This window comes from Neoarius graeffei, chromosome 5 (genome assembly GCF_027579695.1).
Source record: "Neoarius graeffei isolate fNeoGra1 chromosome 5, fNeoGra1.pri, whole genome shotgun sequence".
NCBI lineage: Eukaryota > Metazoa > Chordata > Actinopteri > Siluriformes > Ariidae > Neoarius > Neoarius graeffei.
Genome location: NC_083573.1, coordinates 90,089,569 through 90,112,915, shown reverse-complemented (window position 1 = coordinate 90,112,915; position 23,347 = coordinate 90,089,569). Strand labels below are relative to the sequence as shown.

The 23,347-nt window shown below is 43.7% G+C and overlaps 1 protein-coding gene across 2 annotated transcripts in view; it reads left to right on the top strand.

Annotated features, from left to right (window-relative positions):
• Positions 1 to 23,347, top strand: part of ccny (cyclin Y) — a 230,580-nt gene that overhangs the window by 144,424 nt on the left and 62,809 nt on the right. The window contains exons 2-4 of one of the 2 annotated variants that reach the window (XM_060922513.1): positions 6,808 to 6,882; positions 11,476 to 11,496; positions 22,708 to 22,742. In XM_060922513.1, the coding sequence (XP_060778496.1) occupies positions 6,808 to 6,882; positions 11,476 to 11,496; positions 22,708 to 22,742 (131 nt within the window). The remainder of the gene's footprint in view (positions 1 to 6,807; positions 6,883 to 11,475; positions 11,497 to 22,707; positions 22,743 to 23,347) is intronic. The other variant, XM_060922514.1, reaches the window with a different exon arrangement.

Sequence of the window (23,347 nt, the reverse complement as noted above, 5' to 3'; positions counted from 1 at the left end):
CTCTGGCGTCCTCTGTTTTGCTGTCTTGATTCGCCTTTCTGTGAGGGGGTTTGATCATTATCATTTTCACCAGTCTTACAGCCATCATTAACTACCAATACTTGATTAATTTGCTGTTGAATGTCAATATAATACAAGTATTAATATGTTGCTTAACTACACAGTCAAAAATGGTTCTAATAACACTAACCCGAATTGATATCGGATCGCATCAAATCGTATAGAGTCGTGATAATCGATTCTGAAGCTTCGGAATCGAATCGATTCTTGAAATTTTAATCGATACCCAGCCCTAGCGGGATGTCTGGAAACTACTGGCGACTTTCTGAGTCACGGGAAAGCGGTCAGGCTCGCTCGCTCGCTCTCTCTTCTGATCGGTTTCTGACTGGATTACTCGTCATTATCAGTCAGATAACTTTTACAGGGATGTTCTCTCGCTCTAACGGTTTCTGATGAAGGATTCAGCAAAATTTTCTGTCTGCTAGTTTTGCTATGATTCACAGGAGACGTTGAAATGAGTTTTCATAGCTTTACCTACTTATTTTTTCAAATCAAACTGATTCATGTAAATCAGTAACTATTTTAGAATATAACTGGAGTTGTTTTGGAAAAATATTGAGAGCTTAGTGGCCAGAATGAGATTTAAAAGCCGGAAGTCAGAAATGCAAGTGTCGATTTCAATTCCGTGAATGTGAATTGTTTACTGGAGGTGGATCAGACAGTTTTTTTGAGGTTAGCCTTGAAAGCTGTGAATATTATCATTTATATTCTTTCATAACACTAGTAGGCCCTACTTTTGAGAAATGCAAAGGCCTACAGAGCACAAAGAGGGGATTAGAAATAATCTTTTATTAGTTTTTATCCCCCGCTGGCTGAAAGGTCTGAAGGGGATTTATGTCGCAGCGATTTCCGTCCGTCTGTCCATCCGTCCATCCTGGGAAGGGTGCTCACCTTCTGAAACCAACTCCTCTCACAAATTTTGGAGGAATTTCACGAAACTTGGCAGGATTCTTTGATTTTTGTAGGTAATACGCATATTGTAATTTCATTCAGTTCAGTCACATTTTACCAGAGTTACAGCCCTTGATTACCAAAATTATACTTTGACAATTTCATAAGAGCGTGTTTTCCTTCTGAAATCAACTCCTCCCAGAATTTGTGGAGGGATTTCACGAAACTCTGCAGGGTTCTTTGTCATGTCAGTAATACGCATATTGTTTTGTTCAATTCAATCGCATTTTACCAGAGTTGTGGCCCTTAATTAACAATCTTGTACTTTGACAATTTCATGAAGGTGTGCTCGCCTTCTGACATCAACTCCTCTCTCAATTTTTGGACAAATTTCTCAAAGCTTGGTAAAAGGCCTTGTCATATGACAGTAATACGCAGATTGCGGTTTAATTTCATTTGTGAAAATTTTCCCAGAGTTTTGAGCCTTGATTAAATAACTTTGACAATTTCATGAGGGTGTACGTTCTTCTGAAATCAACTCCTCTCACAATTTGTGGAGGAATTTCACCAAACTTGGCAAAAGGCTTTGTTATATGACAGTTATACGCATATTGAAGTTTTGTTTAATTTGGGTAAATTTTCCCAGAGTTATGTCCTTGATTATTAACAAACTTGTACTTTGGCAATTTCATCAAGGTGCGCTCGCTTTCTGAAATCAACAACTCTTACAATTTTTGGAGGAATTTCATGAAACTTGACAGGATTCTTTGTTCTATGTCAGTAATACGCATGTTGTAATTTCATTCAGTTCAATTCATATTGTGCTCTCAGAGCACCCTTGTTTACGGAGTTTACCAATTTAACTTTCTTTCACCTAATTAGCATAATTAATACTCATTAAATGCTGATTTCTAAAGCTTGTTTTTACTCATTTTTCAAACTTTTTGTTCAGTATCCAACCATCTATTTGCCTGCCAATTTCCATGTAAATATTTTGACAAAAAGGTTATTCAGAAAAAACATTTGATCTCATTGGTTAATGAGGCCAGTTTTGGACCATGTGATCCTCATAGAATATTACTGCTGTTTTCTTAAAAATTAAGCTGGTTTTTTTTCAATCTTTGATTTGCAATGTCTGAAAAATGGATAAACATATTTTAATTCTTTAAAAAGTACAGTGGGGCAAAAAAGTATTTAGTCAGTCACCAATTGTGCAAGTTCTCCCACTTAAAAAGATGAGAGAGGCCTGTAATTTTCATCATAGGTATACCTCAACTATGAGAGACAAAATGGGGAAAAAAAAATCCAGAAAATCACATTGTCTGATTTTTAAAGAATTTATTTGCAAATTATGGTGGAAAATAAGTATTTGGTCGATAACAAAAGTTCATCTCAGTAGTTTGTTGGCAATGACAGAGGTCAAACGTTTTCTGTAAGTCTTCACAAGGTTTTCACACACTGCTGCTGGTATTTTGGCCCATTCCTCCATGCAGATCTCCTCTAGAGCAGTGATGTTTTGGGGCTGTCGCTGGGCAACACAGACTTTCAACTCCCTCCAAAGATTTTCTATGAGGTTGAGATCTGGAGACTGGCTAGGCCACTCCAGGACCTTGAAATGCTTCTTACGAAGCCACTCCTTCGTTGCCCGGGCCGTGTGTTTGGGATCATTGTCATGCTGAAAGACCCAGCCACGTTTCATCTTCAATGCCCTTGCTGATGAAAGGAGGTTTTCACTCAAAATCTCACGATACATGGCCCCATTCATTCTTTCCTTTACATGGATCAGTCGTCCTAGTCCCTTTGCAGAAAAGCAGCCCCAAAGCATGATGTTTCCACCCCCATGCTTCACAGTAGGTATGGTGTTCTTTGGATGCAACTCAGCATTCTTTCTCCTCCAAACACGACAAGTTGAGTTTTTACCAAAAAGTTCTATTTTGGTTTCATCTGACCATATGACATTCTCCCAATCCTCTTCTGGATCATCCAAATACTCGCTAGCAAACTTCAGACGGGCCTGGACATGTACTGGCTTAAGCAGGGGGACACGTCTGGCACTGCAGGATTTGAGTCCCTGGCGGTGTAGTGTGTTACTGATGGTAGCCTTTGTTACTTTGGTCCCAGCTCTCTGCAGGTCATTCACTAGGTCCCCCCGTGTGGTTCTGGGATTTTTGCTCACCGTTCTTGTGATCATTTTGACCCCACGGGGTGAGATCTTGCGTGGAGCCCCAGATCGAGGGAGATTATCAGTGGTCTTGTATGTCTTCCATTTTCTAATAATTGCTCCCACAGTTGATTTCTTCACACCAAGCTGCTTACCTATTGCAGATTCAGTCTTCCCAGCCTGGTGCAGGTCTACAATTTTGTTTCTGGTGTCCTTTGACAGCTCTTTGGTCTTGGCCATAGTGGAGTTTGGAGTGTGACTGTTTGAGGTTGTGGACAGGTGTCTTTTATACTGATAACGAGTTCAAACAGGTGCCATTAATACAGGTAACGAGTGGAGGACAGAGGAGCCTCTTAAAGAAGAAGTTACAGGTCTGTGAGAGCCAGAAATCTTGCTTGTTTGTAGGTGACCAAATACTTATTTTACCGAGGAATTTACCAATTAATTCTTTAAAAATCCTACAATGTGATTTCCTGGATTCTTTCCCCCCATTCTGTCTCTCATAGTTGAAGTGTACCTATGATGAAAATTACAGGCCTCTCTCATCTTTTTAAGTGGGAGAACTTGCACAATTGGTGGCTGACTAAATACTTTTTTGCCCCACTGTACGTTGTTCAGCATTCAGTTCTGAATTCACTGAGAACCGTTTCAAGCAATTTGGTTTGAATTTTCACCTGATATTCTTGTATGAAAAATACTATTTTTTTAAAACCATGTAATTCCATACATGTTCCATATGTTGTTTCATAGTTTTGATGTCTTCATGAATTATAGGTCACTTTTCATTATACCAGCTGAAAACAATTGTTCCTTCATCAGACCGTCTTCTCTATCCAAAAAATAATAATAACCCACAACTTTTCATGCTATCAAATAACCAGAAAGCGTAAACTTGTCTGTCCTGAAGACTCTCCTGTGGTGGAAAATTCATCCCGACACTGGAGACTCCTTCCTTCCTTTTATGTTAAATGTTGACCGTATCAACAGTTTTCTTCATTAAACAACATGCATTTAAATCTGCGTATTATTATTTGTCGATTATGCAAATTGTCCGCTGTACCAGTCCCTGTGTTTGTTGTTGCTATAGAGATCTTGCACGTGACGTCACATCTGCTCCAGATTGTAAGCAGTCACCATTTTGTCGGTCAAACGCCATATTTCCGCCGTCTTTCCAACACTGACTTTGGTTTTTTTTTCGCCCAAATCTTCAAATATTACCGTGCCACAATGCCGGAGAGTTGTATGGCATATAAATGCCACAACAGGAGAGGTCAGAAATCAGGAAGAAAGTTTCATAGGCTGCCACGGGACCCTGACAGGCGTGCAAAGTGGATTGCTGCTATCGGCCGGGCCGATGCAAACAACAAGAACAAGGCATGGGAACTGACTGGAAAGAATGATCACTGGCGCCTGTGCAGTGACCATTTCATCTCCGGTTCGCCATGTATTTATTTCAGTATATCCATGTGGTTATTCGCAACAAGTTTATGACTTGCTCTAATAAAAAATTCCGGGATGTGGGAACCTGAGAAAAGGCTTGGGGCGGGGGGGTGGATTGGGTCTTTAGTGGTGTGACAATCAATGTAGTCTCTAGATATAAAATTATTTTACACTTTTAGGGGTCACATGAATTTCTGTAAAGATAACTGTCCAGAGATTTATAAGCACGCAGTGCTTCACCACTGAACAGCGAGGGAAAGTTTATGAGGTAATTATACACGTCTGGGTATTCCACCTCTGGCAGTTCCATATCCACTGACACGGTCGTGAAAACTACGTCCGGTAAGCCATAAGGGTCACTAATCTGTAGGTCGTTTATTTTAGACATGTATCTAATTATCTGTTCATTAGAAAAATGAACTGTGTAGTCCGTCGGTTGAAATTTATCCATTTTGTACACGAGTGCAGCAGTATTCAGCGGTGTTTTTTACCGACAAGATGGCAGCTGTGTACTTTCCGGTCACGTGACTGCAAGATCTCTATAGAAACTTGAACAAGTACATTAATATTAACTTGTGATTTGTCTCGCAACCTGAACTACTGTTGGATAAAATGAATTCGCACCTTCTGACCAAGAGTTCAGCAGTGCTTCGTGTGATGCAGTGCCATTTATACAGTTATGGGGGGAAAAGAAAGTACACCCTCCTTCAATTCTGTGTTTTTAAGGGCAATTCCATGTAAATGTCAACCTCACCATGCAAAAATAAAGCAACATGTAATACATCAAAACCACTCCCAGAGATCTCACCTAGGCCTGTATTTTACAGATGTGAATAAGTTGAACCAATTTGTAACCAACCTAATATGTCACTGTCAGTCTTTCTTTCTTATAATGTAAAACCCAAGCTAAAATCAACTTTGATCATGTACAATTCTATATTATTGCCACAAGCCACAGAAATGTATGCTAAAATCCACAAAACAGCAAAACAATAGCCATCCTAAATATTATTTAAGAACTTTGATAGTTTTAGCTGATATTTAGAGAGTTTTTCAAAGGGTTATGGTGGTTAAATTGCTGATTTTCTAAACATATGCCATGTCTGTTTCAGACGCGTCACATCCATAACGGAATTTCGTCACATCCATAACGCTGACTTTTCCTTCCGAAACTCTGCATGAAATACAAAATATTTTAAACAAAGATTTTTTAATATTCACCTTGGACCCCTCTATCAAATGGATATCTCCATTTCGACATTAGGTTTACAATTTCACAGAGTTTGATAAAAATGTACAGTCACCCAAGAAAAGTGATACATTTTCTGTCACATCCATAACGCATCTTTTATTGGCGTTTTCTGGCATGCCCTAGATGTACTATGGGAATTGTTCTTGTTCTATCACTTCTCCAGTATGGTACAGCCTTAAAATATGCAACACCTGTTTAAATACTGGGAGACGATAAAACATGCACTGGGTCATTTGTTGCCATTTTGAGTTCAAGTGTCACGTCCATAACGCTTTCAGCGCTGGAATAACAATTGTTTGCTCCTCACAGCTTCTGTAGTGAAACGAAGAACCTCAGGTGACGACAAAACACCCAGGTTTCAACATCTCGTCATTTTTCCCTGAAACATAAACCAAGAATCAGAATCCGGGTTGGGGAAAAAAATAAATACACCCTGCTTGATAAACACATGGAATTGAAGGAGGGTGTACTTTCTTGTACTCACGACAGTAGTAATAATTGCATACTGTGTAATTTTTCCACAGTATGCAACGAGGGGGGATATTTGGGACGCCAGCAAGGCAGTGGTCGTGTTTATTAAAGGGAAAATGAAGAGGGAGAAATGAGGATCTGAGGCAGGAGAGTCACTCGGTGCGTGAAAGGGTTAATCTGCTTAACTGACCATTTCATGAATCATGTCTCGTCTCAGAGTCCAGACGCTTTTCTCAGGACGGCTCATACTTCCTGAATGTGCCGATCAAACGGCCTGTTACTGTTACTTCAGACAGTGTGAAGCGATGTGATACTCCGCCCCCTGGTGTCTGTATAGTGTAACTGCAGCTCTGAATTGTGACTGATGGTCTGTTTCTGCTGCTCAATTGACCCCGTCGTCTCCGAACGCCACGCTCAGCCCAGAATTCAGTACTCTGTCCTCCACCTGACCTGCGTTCTCTTTATTGGCTCATTAAAATCTGGATGTTTCTCCAGCTTCAGTTCCTCATTGCTGTTCTGTGTGTTCTTTCAGAGCTGAATATGGAGTACAACCCATCAGATCACCCGCGCGCCAGCACCATCTTCCTCAGCAAGTCTCAGACAGACGGTGAGTGTGTGTGTGCGCGCTTGCGTGTCCAAGTTTCACCTAGGTATTGGTGTGGGTATGATGACGAGGTAATGCTCGTTTATTATTATTATTTTTTTGGCTTTTTCTATAATAACGTTGTAATTTCACATTTATTTTGATGGTATGTTAAGTGCGTGTTTTTCATAAATATTGTTGAAGCATATTAAATGTTTTCCAAGACACTTTCATTTGGTTTGATCTTTATGGATTGAGAATACATTTTATACAAATAAAATTTAAAACTTTGTTCCATACAAGGACTTGTGAGAGAAATAGTTATTATTGTGCAGAAAAGAACCAAAAAGTTTGTTTTGAGGAGAAAAGAGAGGCCAGAGGGCTTTCACTCTACATCAGCCAGGCCTCATTCAGCGAGTCAGAAACATAGGCCACGCCTCCATTGTTGTATTGAACGGGCATGCAGGCCATACCTCCCTCTCTGTATCTAAGGGGCACGCAGGCCACGCCCATTCACTGTATCTGATAGACATGCAGGCCATGCCTCCCTCTCTGTATCCAAGGGGCACGCAGGCTACGCCCATTCACTGTATCTGATAGACATGCAGGCCATGCCTCCCTCTCTGTATCTAAGGGGCATGCAGGCCACGCCCGTTCACTGTATCTGATAGACATGCAGGCCATGCCTCCCTCTCTGTATCTAAGGGGCACGCAGGCCACGCCCATTCACTGTATCTGATAGACATGCAGGCCATGCCTCCCTCTCTGTATCTAAGGGGCACGCAGGCCACGCCCATTCACTGTATCTGATAGACATGCAGGCCATGCCTCCCTCTCTGTATCTAAGGGGCATGCAGGCCACGCCCGTTCACTGTATCTGATAGACATGCAGGCCATGCCTCCCTCTCTGTATCTAAGGGGCACGCAGGCCACGCCCATTCACTGTATCTGATAGACATGCAGGCCATGCCTCCCTCTCTGTATCCAAGGGGCACGCAGGCCACGCCCATTCACTGTATCTGATAGACATGCAGGCCATGCCTCCCTCTCTGTATCTAAGGGGCACGCAGGCCACGCCCATTCACTGTATCTGATAGACATGCAGGCCATGCCTCCCTCTCTGTATCTAAGGGGCACGCAGGCCACGCCCGTTCACTGTATCTGATAGACATGCAGGCCATGCCTCCCTCTCTGTATCTAAGGGGCACGCAGGCCACGCCCATTCACTGTATCTGATAGACATGCAGGCCATGCCTCCCTCTCTGTATCCAAGGGGCACGCAGGCCACGCCCGTTCACTGTATCTGATAGACATGCAGGCCATGCCTCCCTCTCTGTATCCAAGGGGCACGCAGGCCACGCCCGTTCACTGTATCTGATAGACATGCAGGCCATGCCTCCCTCTCTGTATCTAAGGGGCACGCAGGCCACGCCCGTTCACTGTATCTGATAGACATGCAGGCCATGCCTCCCTCTCTGTATCTAAGGGGCACGCAGGCCACGCCCATTCACTGTATCTGATAGACATGCAGGCCATGCCTCCCTCTCTGTATCCAAGGGGCACGCAGGCCACGCCCGTTCACTGTATCTGATAGATATGCAGGCCATGCCTCCCTCTCTGTATCCAAGGGGCACGCAGGCCACGCCCGTTCACTGTATCTGATAGACATGCAGGCCATGCCTCCCTCTCTGTATCCAAGGGGCACGCAGGCCACGCCCATTCACTGTATCTGATAGACATGCAGGCCATGCCTCCCTCTCTGTATCTAAGGGGCACGCAGGCCACGCCCATTCACTGTATCTGATAGACATGCAGGCCATGCCTCCCTCTCTGTATCTAAGGGGCACGCAGGCCACGCCCGTTCACTGTATCTGATAGACATGCAGGCCATGCCTCCCTCTCTGTATCTAAGGGGCACGCAGGCCACGCCCATTCACTGTATCTGATAGACATGCAGGCCATGCCTCCCTCTCTGTATCCAAGGGGCACGCAGGCCACGCCCGTTCACTGTATCTGATAGACATGCAGGCCATGCCTCCCTCTCTGTATCCAAGGGGCACGCAGGCCACGCCCGTTCACTGTATCTGATAGACATGCAGGCCATGCCTCCCTCTCTGTATCCAAGGGGCACGCAGGCCACGCCCGTTCACTGTATCTGATAGACATGCAGGCCATGCCTCCCTCTCTGTATCCAAGGGGCACGCAGGCCACGGCCGTTCACTGTATCTGATAGACATGCAGGCCATGCCTCCCTCTCTGTATCCAAGGGGCATGCAGGCCACGCCCGTTCACTGTATCTGATAGACATGCAGGCCATGCCTCCCTCTCTATATCCAAGGGGCACGCAGGCCACGCCCGTTCACTGTATCTGATAGACATGCAGGCCATGCCTTCCTCTCTGTATCCAAGGGGCACGCAGGCCATGCCCGTTCACTGTATCTGATAGACATGCAGGCCACGCCTCCTAGTCTAACAGCACAGGCCACACCTCCTCTACTGTATCTAATGGGCGTGCAGACTACGCCTCCTTCACTGTATCCAATGGGCACTTAAGCCACGCCTCCTTGTCGAACAGCATGCAGGTCATGCCTCCTATTCTAACAGCATACAGGCAACGCCTTCTCTGTATCTAATAAGCACACCGACCACGCCTCTTTTACTGTAATTAATAAGGGCATGCAAGTCCTGCCTCCTTCACTGTATCTAATGGGCACTTAGGCCATGCCTCCTATTTGAACAGCGCACAGGCCATGCCTCCTCTACTGTATCTAATGGGCACGCAGGCCATGCCTCCTTCACTGTATCTAATAAGGGCACGCAGGCCACACCTCCTTTACTGTATCTAATAAGGGCACGCAGGCCACGCCTCCTTCACTGTATCTAATAAGGGCACGCAGGCCACGCCTCCTTCACTGTATCTAATAAGGGCACGCAGGCCACGCCTCCACTGTATCTGATAAGGGCACGCAGGCCACGCCTCCTTCACTGTATCTGATAAGGGCACGCAGGCCACGCCTCCTTCACTGTATCTGATAAGGGCACGCAGGCCACGCCTCCTTCACTGTATCTGATAAGGGCACGCAGGCCACGCTTCCTTCACTGTATCTGATAAGGGCACGCAGGCCACGCCTCCTTCACTGTATCTAATAAGGGCACGCAGGCCACGCCTCCTTCACTGTCTCTGATAAGGGCACGCAGGCCACGCCTCCTTCACTGTCTCTGATAAGGGCATGCAGGCCACGCCTCCTTCACTGTCTCTGATAAGGGCACGCAGGCCACGCCTCCTTCACTGTCTCTGATAAGGGCACGCAGGCCACGCCTCCTTCACTGTATCTAATAAGGGCACGCAGGCCACGCCTCCTTCACTGTATCTGATAAGGGCACGCAGGCCACGCCTCCTTCACTGTATCTGATAAGAGCACGCAGGCCACGCCTCCTTCACTGTATCTGATAAGGGCACGCAGGCCATGCCTCATTCACTGTATCTAATAAGGGCACGCAGGCCACGCCTCCTTCACTCTATCTGATAAGGGCACGCAGGCCACGCCTCCTTCACTCTATCTGATAAGGGCACGCAGGCCACGCCTCCTTCACTGTATCTAATAAGGGCACGCAGGCCATGCCTCCTTCACTCTATCTGATAAGGGCACGCAGGCCATGCCTCTTATTCTAACAGCACACAGGCCACGCCTCCTTCACTGTATCTGATAAGGGCACGCAGGCCACGCCTCCTTCACTGTATCTAATAAGGGAACGCAGGCCATGCCTCTTATTCTAACAGCACACAGGCCACGCCTCCTCTGTGTCTAATAAGCACATAGGCCATGCCTCCTTCACTGTATCTGATAAGGGCACGCAGGCCACGCCTCCTTCACTCTATCTGATAAGGGCACGCAGGCCACGCCTCCTTCACTGTATCTAATAAGGGCACGCAGGCCATGCCTCTTATTCTAACAGCACACAGGCCACGCCTCCTCTGTGTCTAATAAGCACATAGGCCATGCCTCCTTCACTGTATCTATTGGGCACTTGGGCCACGCCTCCTTCTCTGTATCTAACAGCACACAGGCCACGCCTCCTCTGTATCTAATAATCATATAGGCCATGTGTCTTTCGTTGTATTCGAATGGGCATGCAGGCCACGCCTCCTTCGCTGTATAATAGTACAGTTGTATTAATAAAGAAGCTTTGTATCCTAATACAGAGACATGTAGTCAGGCTGTGTGTGTGTGTGAATAAGAGTTTAATTTCGCTCCCTGCCTCTGGCCTGAGATTGCTCAGGGAATCAGCACTGTGGTCTGTTTGAGATGCTGTTAGTGTGATTTCCAGCCCTGTTTAATGCCCATCATTAGCAGCTTTGTTCTTATGTAACTGCGCTACCCGAGTGCACGTCTCATGGTTTGGAGCGTGACCGACTGCTTTTTGAAGGCAATATAAAAACCAAAACATTGGTCGGGTAAATTATAGAAGAAATAAAGCAGAGCCCTGGACCGGGTGTTTTAGCTGATGCTGCATGAATAAACCAGGTTAACTTCAGCAGTAACATTTCCTCTGTTTAATATTTTACGGAGCAAGAATTCAGATCAGAATCCACATCCACATTTTCTTGTCTTTCAGTTGCTCCATCCAGGCAGAAAGGTACGTCCAATGCCTAATGAAAAGTCGTGATGTCTGTGTGTGCTTGAAGAAGCAATAGTTTTGTTCAGCAGTGCTTTTTTTTTTTTAGTCCTGACTCCTGCCTCAACACTGACGTGATCCAGTCTGAAATGAACATGTGGCTTATTCCAGAGTTACTCAAACCCAAACGCTGCTTGTCTGACGTCTTTAATTTTCCACCTAAGCAAAGAGGCTAATGTTGCTAACAAGGAAGGAGTGCTACCAATTTCGCACTGCAATGTAAATTAAATCAGCACGCACTCACTTGACACTTGGAATTGTTCAGCGTCTCGAACGGACTGAGACAAAAGAGTGTCAAAAATCAGTGTAACTCCATCTCGAACCCCTTCCTAGTAATTCAGCACCACCTCACCTCTGGGTCAGGGGACTGCTGTTGTAGTTGTATCCAGTTCCATGTGGTCTAAACCTCCTCCTCTTGCTCCAGGCTCCGATGTTCATTTCCAGTTGCCTGACTGATGTGTCAGTGAGCCAATCAGCTTTTGGCTAGTTCTGCCAGGAGTCGGGAGGGGCTGAGGAACAAACGAGAGTCAGAGAGGATTCTCTCAAAGTTTTTGTTTGTTTGTTTGTTCGGTTGTCATCGCTCACCCTGGCTGTAGTGAACACACCACCAAGGCTCCAGCTGATACTGTCGTCAGTCAGTGATGGTTAGGAGGCACGACGGGATGATGGCGTCGTAACAGGAACTTGCTTTCATGTTGGGTCGCACCACACCATCCCGTCATTGGTTGATTTGGTTTCCTGTAAGTCTTATAACAGCCCAAGAGGTCCCCCCTCCCCGCCTTCCGTGACCTCCAAAACCATCCCTGCGTCCGAAATCACTCACTATATAGTGAGGCCACCATTATTTTGTAGTGCTGCCTGAATGTATAATGAGAATAATTACACCCTATATAGTGGACTCATAGTATCCCATAATGCACCATGAAAAGTAGTGTCCAACTGATGGTCACAAACCAAGCAATATATCCCATCAGGCCATTATTAAAAAATGTTCTGTTTCCGGTCCACCGGCCGGGTGAGTGCCGTTTGTGCGGTTGAAATTTTTTTTTTTAACGCCGTTTTTTCGGCATTTTTTTCGGGCTCGTAAATCTAAAATCGAACTTGACATTTCCGCATTCCCAGGGCTTTCCACTAAGGCTCATACTGGCCAGCCATGACAAATAAGTAACCAGCCGGGGGGGGGAGTAAACACAAAATAAACTCCTGTGCACGCAGTTCCTAGGATTAAATGTATTTTCCACAGACCATTTATTTATTCACTTTACTCAAATACAAAGTAAAATGGCAGTAAATCTTCTTTCTTTTCCTGCGTATTGCATCATGAGGCGTTCCTGGCTTGTAAATCTCTTATTTTCGGTGCATGACACATTCACGCAGCTGAGCATGCTATGAATTAACAACGACAACGGTCTGCAGTGGCGGCGACACAATTACACACTCAGCGAACATTTCTCCATTTGTGTATAAAAATACACTCCAACCACTCAGTTTGAGTTCATTTACAACCAACGGTGTCTTTTGATGCCAGCACGTAATTGAACGAGAGAAGACTGGTTTACCGGAGACAAAATAAGCGTTATCTCTGCTTCTGTTCCCTCCGACGGCCTCGACACACTACTGCCTCCGCCGAGTGCGTGCGTGCACACACCGCATGTCGGGGCCGCGGATGAGTTACTCTCCCTTGATCAACGAAGTCTGCGGGGAATTTGTGGTTATTATCGGTACAAACAGCGCGAATCACAACTTAAATGAGTGCGGTTCAGTTTGACATTATTGTCAGTCCGTTAGATAAACATTTAATTTTATTAAAATCGAAAATTAATATTTAGAGCCTGTGGGCTACAAAAATAATAGTCATTAAAGTAGCCGGCTGGACTTAATTGTGTAGTCGGCTGTATGGCCGGCAGCCGGCGCTTGTGGAAAGCCCTGCATTCCGCGCAGAATATAGAACTGAATCAGCTCTGCGCATGCGCCGTGCGGCACAAAAAATGGCAGCCACCATGAAGGAGGGAGATCCAGAGTTTTCAAACATTTGCTTAAGTGTGAAATCGCAAAATGGTATTCTAGCGAACAACAAAATAGTAAAGATTCAGAAAAACAAATCATTCAGTGATCATTTTAATAGTGTAATTTCATCCGAACTCGGCTTAACGCTCGATTTAGAACTACAAAAAGTCCGTGTGTCGGACATTTTAAGTACCTTTGCAAAAGTTTTGCAAATGTTGCAGTCAGCATTTAAAATGCTAACTTAGTTTTTGTACAAGGTTCAGTTGATTAAACTGTCATATTTTATTAAATGTGTCTGCTTTTGTAATAAAAAGTGCTGAAAGAAAAAGCAAACACAGCATTGCGATTTCTTATCCATCCATATAAAAAAAAAAAATCCCTCCCTCCCGACTGAAAATTTTTTTGCTCACCCGGTGGACAGGAAACGGATTTTTTTTTAAGGATGGCCTCATGCATTGCGGTCTCACTGAAAGAAAAAAAAAAAGTGTGTTGGGGTGAATGGACGGAGGAAGAAACATTATAAACGGCCATTCAAGTACGATTAAAAATAGTAAGAGAATAGAGAATCTAAAAGAGAATAAGAGATAAAATGCAAGAGTAAAAGTTAGAGTGCAGAGCGAGGAATTAATCAAAAGCCTCAAATATGATTTAAAGGAGAACTGAAGTCATTTTTAAACTTGCTTTATTTCTTAATTAAAGTGTTATTGAATTACAACCCCGATTTCCAAAAAAGTTGGGACAAAGTACAAATTGTAAATAAAAACGGAATGCAATAATTTACAAATCTCAAAAACTGATATTGTATTCACAATAGAACATAGACAACATATCAAATGTCGAAAGTGAGACATTTTGAAATTTCATGCCAAATATTGGCTCATTTGAAATTTCATGACAGCAACACATCTCAAAAAAGTTGGGACAGGGGCAATAAGAGGCTGGAAAAGTTAAAGGGACAAAAAAGGAACAGCTGGAGGACCAAATTGCAACTCGTTAGGTCAATTGGCAATAGGTCATTAACATGACTGGGTATAAAAAGAGCATCTTGGAGTGGCAGCGGCTCTCAGAAGTAAAGATGGGAAGAGGATCACCAATCCCCCTAATTCTGCACCGACAAATAGTGGAGCAATATCAGAAAGGAGTTCGACAGTGTAAAATTGCAAAGAGTTTGAACATCATATCATCATCTACAGTGCATAATATCATCAAAAGATTCAGAGAATCTGGAAGAATCTCTGTGCGTAAGGGTCAAGGCCGGAAAACCATACCGGGTGCCCGTGATCTTCGGGCCCTTAGACGGCACTGCATCACATACAGGCGTGCTTCTGTATTGGAAATCACAAAATGGGCTCAGGAATATTTCCAGAGAACATTATCTGTGAACACAATTCACCGTGCCATCCGCCGTTGCCAGCTAAAACTCTATAGTTCAAAGAAGAAGCCGTATCTAAACATGATCCAGAAGCGCAGACGTCTTCTCTGGGCCAAGGCTCATTTAAAATGGACTGTGGCAAAGTGGAAAACTGTTCTGTGCTCAGACGAATCAAAATTTGAAGTTCTTTATGGAAATCAGGGACGCCGTGTCATTCTGACTAAAGAGGAGGAGGACGACCCAAGTTGTTATCAGCGCTCAGTTCAGAAGCCTGCATCTCTGATGGTATGGGGTTGCATTAGTGCATGTGGCATGGGCAGCTTACACATCTGGAAAGACACCATCAATGCTGAAAGGTATATCCAGGTTCTAGAGCAACATATGCTCCCATCCAGACGACGTCTCTTTCAGGGAAGACCTTGCATTTTCCAACATGACAATGCCAAACCACATACTGCATCAATTACAGCATCATGGCTGCGTAGAAGAAGGGTCCGGGTACTGAACTGGCCAGCCTGCAGTCCAGATCTTTCACCCATAGAAAACATTTGGCGCATTATAAAACGGAAGATACGACAAAAAAGACCCAAGACAGTTGAGCAACTAGAATCCTACATTAGACAAGAATGGGTTAACATTCCTATCCCTAAACTTGAGCAACTTGTCTCCTCAGTCCCCAGACGTTTACAGACTGTTGTAAAGAGAAAAGGGGATGTCTCACAGTGGGAAACATGGCCTTGTCCCAACTTTTTTGAGATGTGTTGTTGTCATGAAATTTAAAATCACCTAATTTTTCTCTTTAAATGATACATTTTCTCAGTTTAAACATTTGATATGTCATCTATGTTCTATTCTGAATAAAATATGGAATTTTGAAACTTCCACATCATTGCATTCCATTTTTGTTTACAATTTGTACTTTGTCCCAACTTTTTTAGAATCGGGGTTGTACGTTTTCGGTTTTAGTAACCTTATATCGTGACTCGTATTGGCAACTAATCGCAATTAAATATTATACTTATCAGCCTGTTTGGTTTTTGGCCGTGTTGAATTTAGTTCGTTTGGTCCACGGCAGGCGTCGCTTATCCGTGCGATCTTCACGAGACTTGTGCGAGACTTCGAAACGTCAAGTGTCAGCCAGGTGTCAGTGCCGCCATTTTGAAAACCGTTTTCTGAATGAAGTATTGCACAAAAACGAGTTTAAATGACGATTATTGCCAACTTTTTTCAAACTTTCCTGATCGCTGTCAAAACAAACAAAACTTTCAACATTCGAAAGAGGGCGCGCGCGTCTTTTGACAGCGTTGGCAGATGTTGGTCACTTTGATTTCCGCTGTACGTTTTACTTCCGTCCTACGATGTCTTGCACAGGTCTCAGTGAATCTAGTTTACGCCCATCGCTTTGACATATGGACTGATGTATTACAGAGCATATTTCAAGCACTCATAACTTGCTATAGCAGCGACAAAATAGCGATCAAAAATGCAGGAAGGCAAGGATGCTGGTTAACTACGTCTTGTTTTTTGTAACGTACTCACTCGAAAATCATTTTTGTGCTTAAAGAAGCCAACCATAGGTGCACCCAAATGGGCTAACTCAATAAAATATTTCTGCCCAAGTGCCTTGGTTGGGCAAATCAGGCATTCGGGCAATACCTGGCACCGAGGCTTGCGCTCAGTATAATATGGATTTATCACAAAAATACGTGTGTATTTATTATTTTGAAAACCCACCAGCCGACTGATCTGACACGTTTTAATCGTGCGACAGTAATGACGTAAATAACGGCGCGACAGAGTAGTGTCCGAAAATGTGGGGTTTTTTTCCCCTCCCTCTTTTTTTCTTTTAATTTTATCAATGAGCTCACTATATATAGTCCTCTATATAGTAATTCCCTTTATAGTGAGTAGGGAATAGTGAACAAGTGAGTGATTTCAGACACATCACATGACTCGCTCGCCTCTAAACTGGTGGCTGTGAGGCCATCCTTAAAAAAAATCTGTTTCCTGTCCACTGGGTGAGAAAAAAAATTTTCAGTAGGAAGGGAGGGATCTTTTTTTAATATATATATATATATATATATATATATATATATATATATATATATAAAATATCTTACACACACAGTGGGGCAAAAAAGTATTTAGTCAGCCACCAATTGTGCAAGTTCTCCCACTTAAAAAGATGAGAGAGGCCTGTAATTTTCATCATAGGCACACTTCAACTATGAGAGACAGAATGGAGGGAAAGAATCCAGGAAATCACATTGTAGGATTTTTAATGAATTAATTGGTAAATTCCTCGGTAAAATAAGTATTTGGTCACCTACAAACAAGCAAGATTTCTGGCTCTCACAGACCTGTAACAACTTCTTTAAGAGGCTCCTCTGTCCTCCACTCGTTACCTGTATTAATGGCACCTGTTTGAACTCGTTATCAGTATAAAAGACACCTGTCCACAACCTCAAACAGTCACACTCCAAACTCCACTATGGCCAAGACCAAAGAGCTGTCAAAGGACACCAGAAACAAAATTGTAGCCCTGCACCAGGCTGGGAAGACTGAATCTGCAATAGGTAAGCAGCTTGGTGTGAAGAAATCAACTGTGGGAGCAATTATTAGAAAATGGAAGACATACAAGACCACTGATAATCTCCCTCGATCTGGGGCTCCACGCAAGATCTCACCCCGTGGGGTCAAAATGATCACAAGAACAGTGAGCAAAAATCCCAGAACCACACGGGGGGACCTAGTGAATGACCTGCAGAGAGCTGGGACCAAAGTAACAAAGGCTACCATTAGGGTTGGGCGGTATTACGGTAAGAAGGTATCCCGAGGTATCCAAAAGTACCAACGGTATCGGTCTCATTACCGTCATTTAAAAAAAATATATAATATCTAAATAAATATGGAGTACATGAGGTCATAATATAAAATAATAAATTGAAGATCGTCCCGAATAACTGTGTGATCGTATTTTCACTAATTCTATCAATTTCCTAAAGAAGTTCTCATCGCGTGCAGGGTTGTTTATGTCGTTACCATGGCAACCCTGCGTGACATTTTGGAGTCTGACAGATGAAGGAAGAGTTGCGTGATGCTTTGAAATATCTCTTAATGCTAGTGTTGCCACACGTCCAGGTTTTTCCGGGATTGTCCCGGTTTTTTGTGGAAAATGGAAAATGTCCAGGAAAATGGAATAACCTTCCCGGGACACGTTTTGTCCCGGTTTTTTACTTCCTCACATTATCCCCATTGAAATAAACACAAATCATTAATGTTTCTCGCAGCCACTTAACATATTAATAGTTTTCACGTAAGCGGGCATATTGTAGGCAGCTACTTGTGTGGCCTCACCGAATGTTTGCGCACGCAGCCAGTCGCCGTTGCTAGGTGATCGTGGTCAATACAACGGCGGCCGCGCGAAATCAAAGACACTGGAATACCGTAATACCAAACAATAGGTGAGAGTTCCCTTGGTCGGTGCGCGAGTAGGCTGGCTGTCTACTTCCTATGTTCTGATTCTGATAAAGGCTGGTTCTAAAGCCTGGGCCAATTTCATCAATAAATGAATCATTAAATAAATCATTAAATATATCAAAAAAGAATGCCTGAACACTGGCGTGAGAAATGAATAAATCAGTTGTCCCAATAACATAGCACCTCTCTCTTGTGATTAAAACAAAGGATTAGGGCTATTTGGTATGATACGGTAGTCTAACTTTTAAAGTTCAGTTCTCCAGAGAAAAGGCTAAAACAACAACGAAGCAGACTGAGAGAAATTATATTGATTATATTTGTATTATTTTGATTTGGAAACGGAATGGGAGGAGAGACTCTTCAGAGGGCTGTTAGCCTACTATTAAATATTTGTTTTAAAAAAAAATTGGCGTCCAAATAAGATCATTCCTATATGAACTTATTTTTTGTAATAATATTTGTGGTAGTGCCCATTTAAGGGTTAAGAAGACAAAATGAATTTTAACTAAACGCCTAACTGCACCAGTTGAACTGTTTTATTTTTAAACGTGAACATTCACATAAGGCATAAGGCATCGTGTGCGTGTCCGCAGCCCTCAACCCCCGCGCTTGTACGTGCGCGCAGGCGCGACCGCCGACCGATGTGTCCCGGTTTTTTACAACTCAGATGTGGCAACCCTACTTAATGCACAAAATTCGCTTTGCTGCTTAATCCATACCACAGTGCACACAGTTCGCTATGCTGCTTTTAAATAGTACATTTGAGGCATAGGCGCACGTTACACAGTAGGCCGAAACAAAATATTATTTTTTTCTCGGTAATACCGTATACCCCGGGAAAACACAGAGACGGTTTAAAGGTATCAAAATTTGGATACCGCCCAACCCTAGCTACCATCAGTAACACACTACGCTGCCAGGGACTCAGATCCTGCAGTGCCAGACGTGTCCCCCTGCTTAAGCCAGTACATGTCCAAGCCCATCTGAAGTTTGCTAGAGAGCATTTGGATGATCCAGAAGAGGATTGGGAGAATGTCATATGGCCAGATGAAACCAAAATAGAACTTTTTGGTAAAAACTCAACTTGTCATGTTTGGAGGAGAAAGAATGCTGAGTTGCATCCAAAGAACACCATACCTACTGTGAAGCATGGGGGTGGAAACATCATGCTTTGGGGCTGTTTTTCTGCAAAGGGACCAGGACGACTGATCCGTGTAAAGGAAAGAATGAACGGGGCCATGTATCGTGAGATTTTGAGTGAAAACCTCCTTCCATCAGCAAGGGCATTGAAGATGAAACGTGGCCGGGTCTTTCAGCATGACAATGATCCCAAACACACCGCCCGGGCAACGAAGGAGTGGCTTCGTAAGAAGCATTTCAAGGTCCTGGAGTGGCCTAGCCAGTCTCCAGATCTCAACCCCATAGAAAATCTTTGGAGGAAGTTGAAAGTCCGTGTTGCCCAGCGACAGCCCCAAAACATCACTGCTCTAGAGGAGATCTGCATGGAGGAATGGGCCAAAATACCAGCAACAGTGTGTGAAAACCTTGTGAAGACTTATAGAAAACGTTTGACCTCTGTCATTGCCAACAAAGTATTGAGATGAACTTTTGTTATTGACCAAATACTTATTTTCCACCATAATTTGCAAATAAATTCATTAAAAATCCTACAATGTGATTTCCTGGATTCTTTCCCCCCCATTCTGTCTCTCATAGTTGAAGTGTACCTATGATGAAAATTACAGGCCTCTCTCATCTTTTTAAGTGGGAGAACTTGCACAATTGGTGGCTGACGAAATACTTTTTTGCCCCACTGTATGTATGTATATATATATATATATATATATATATATATATATATATATATATATATATATATATAGGATGGATAAGAAATCGCAATGCTGTGTTTGCTTTTTCTTTCAGTACTTTTTTATTACAAAAGCAGACACATTAAATAAAATATGACAGTTTAATCAACTGAAACTTGTACAAAAACTTTAATATTATTATAAAACCTACCGTGCAGGAACAGGCGTCACCACAGACGGTCCTCGGCATTTCACTGCCTCTTTGATTATGTCCTGGCGGCTGTCTCAATACCACAAGCAGTTTGTAATGTTCATTACTACATTTGTTTCTTCAGTTTGGCCAGTATGTCTAGATAGACAAGGTCCTTCTCTCTGGATGTCTTTTATAATTTCGTTGTGTAATTCGTTCTTTTTATTTGCTACATGCACAGTTTTTATTTCTGTCCAGCCAACCTGCATTAGTTCCGTAAACGCGTTTTTTTTTTTTTGTTCAGTTCCGTTCTCATTTTGAATAGATCTATTAGGTTCTCCTACAGATCTGTCAGGGTCATTAACAAAGCAGGTAATGAATTTCGCATAACAAAACTCAAAAGCTGTTTGTAACGTCTTGGATGGATCGAGATCAAACGAATTTTCCAGTAACGGTTTGTGATGGTCCGACACACGGACTTTTTGTAGTTCTAAATCGACCGTTAAGGCCAATTTACGCTGACAACCCAGTCCTCGCAGATGGCGTTGCAGATAGTGTCTGCGTAGCCCCCCCACCTTCGCAGACGCTCTGCGGGCACCTCCCAAAAATTGTGACCACCACAGAAGCCTCGCAGACAGCGTCGCAGACAAGAGGGCTCTGATTGGTCCACTCTACATCCGCTGTACACGCACTTCCGCTTCCCTACTTTCCCGGTTTGGTTTGTTTTCACGACCGGCATTTTTAAAAACCCGAGCGAAGATGGAGCAGCACGAAGAGCGGTTGATCGAGGAAGTGAGGAAGTACGTACATCTATACGACTCCAGTTCTAGTCATTATAAGTAACCGGAGGATAAACACTCCACTAACCACACCCACCAACTACTCCTAGCGACTTCGCGCCCCCTTGCGTTGTGGCGGTGAATAACATCGCGCACGCCGATTACTCCCCGCTCAACGATAAATTACAACTGTCTGCGAAAAGCTGTCTTCGAAAGCCTTGTCGCAAGAGCATGCAGAGGCCGTTAGGCCTAGTTCGGATGAAATTACACTATTAAAATGATCACTGAATGATTTGTTTTTCTGAATCTTTACTATTTTGTTGTTCGCTAGAATACCATTTTGCGATTTCACACTTCAGCAAATGTTTGAAAACTCCGGATCTCCTTCCTTCATGGTGGCTGCCATTTTTTGTGCCGCACGGCGCATGCGCAGAGCTGATTCGATTCTATATTCTGCGCGGAATGCGTAAATGTCAAGTTTGAGTTTAGATTTACGAACCCGAAAAAAATGTCGAAAAACCGGCGTTTAAAAAAAAAAAAAATTCAACCGCACAAACGGCACTCACCCGGCCGGTGGACGGGAAACGGAACGTTTTTTAATAACGGCCTGAGCTTCTCTTACTTGTTAGCAACATAAGGTTCATGACTCTAGTAGAAAACTTTAAGAAGGTACTTTCTGATACGAACATGTCTTGGCTGATCGCATTCCAATCAGGAGAAGAAGAAATGCAAATAAACACTTCCTGTTTAAACAGTGTTTTCATGTTGTACTTCCAGGTGCATGTGATAGTGATGCAGGCTGACATCAGACGTGTGTGTGTGTGTGTGTGTGTGTGTGTGTGTGTGTGTGTGTGTGTGTGTAGTCACTCAGAAGTCTAGAAGCCAAAACAGCTCATGCATGCTGCTATAGCGGTTCTTTGTGCAGAACCAGACTGTTTTTGCTTAAGCTGGTTTGTGGTGTTGGCACAGGTCGAACCCCCGTGTGTGTGTGTGTGTGTGTGTGTGTGTGTGTGTGTGTTGTACTAAGGTGTCAGACTGCAGGGAGCCACACAAGCGCTGTGTGGAGTTCTGGCTCCTCGTGAGCGTACTCCCTCATGGCTGACTTTGAGGGACCCAGGGTGCATTTTTAGTTCTGGATGAAAAAGCTCACACCTCCTCGGTGTAACAGTATCCACTTCCTGTCACCCAGCTGTCACTCGGGATGTAAAAGAATTTGTGTTTTGAATCAAAAGCCTCCGAGATTCCTGTACACAAACACCCGAACCCTCTGAGTAGGGCTACAGCGTCGGCGTGAAAGTGCAGAGGTGGCAAACAAACAGAGGGATTTATGAAAGTCTGTGAACACGAATGAAATCTGAGCAAACGCACCTCTGCTGACGCTCTAATCATTTTAAATCCGTGTGTGTGTGTGTGTGTGTGTGTGTGTGCGCGCAGTGGCTTTGGCTGGTGCTGCTGATGCTTCAGATTGTGTTCATGTACTGATTGTAGTGTTTTCTGAGATGTTTCACTGACGCACACGTTTTCTCTTTACAGTTCGGGAAAAGAGGAAAAGCCTGTATGTGAATCACGTAAGTGTCCCACAGCAGTGTGTGTGTGTGTGTGTGTGTGTGTGTGTGTGTGTTAGCTGAGTGCTGCTTTAATAAAGGACAGTTCTCATGTATCCTAAAGGGTTTCTATTCAGAAAGCTGCTGTTTTGTGTAAGAGTTTCGCTTTGTGGTTTTTCCTGTTTTATTTCCTTTCTGTCAGCTGGGTTTCATCATCAGGTTCAGAAAAGAAAAAGTGACACCCTGCCATCTCTCATCAGAGAGAGAGAGAGAGAGAGAGAGTGCAGTATGGTGTTGCTGTAGAACTGTTCATTATTTGTTTGTTTGTATTCACACAGTGAAACATGATCATGAGATGAAATGAGAAAAAGGAGTGATATGACTATCTTTCATCTCTCTCTCTCTCTCTCTCTCTCTCTCTCTCTCTCTCTCTCTCTCTCTCTCTCTAAAACCCCATCTCAATCTGTTTATCTCTTGGTCTCATCCTGCCACTCTCCATCTTGTGACAATTACATTTCTCTCTCTCTCTGTCCCAGTTTGTGTATCTCTCTGTCCTTGTCTTTCTCTCTCTCCCCCTGTCTTTCTCTGTTTCTCTCTCTTTCTCCCAGTTTGTCTCTCTCTCTGTCCTT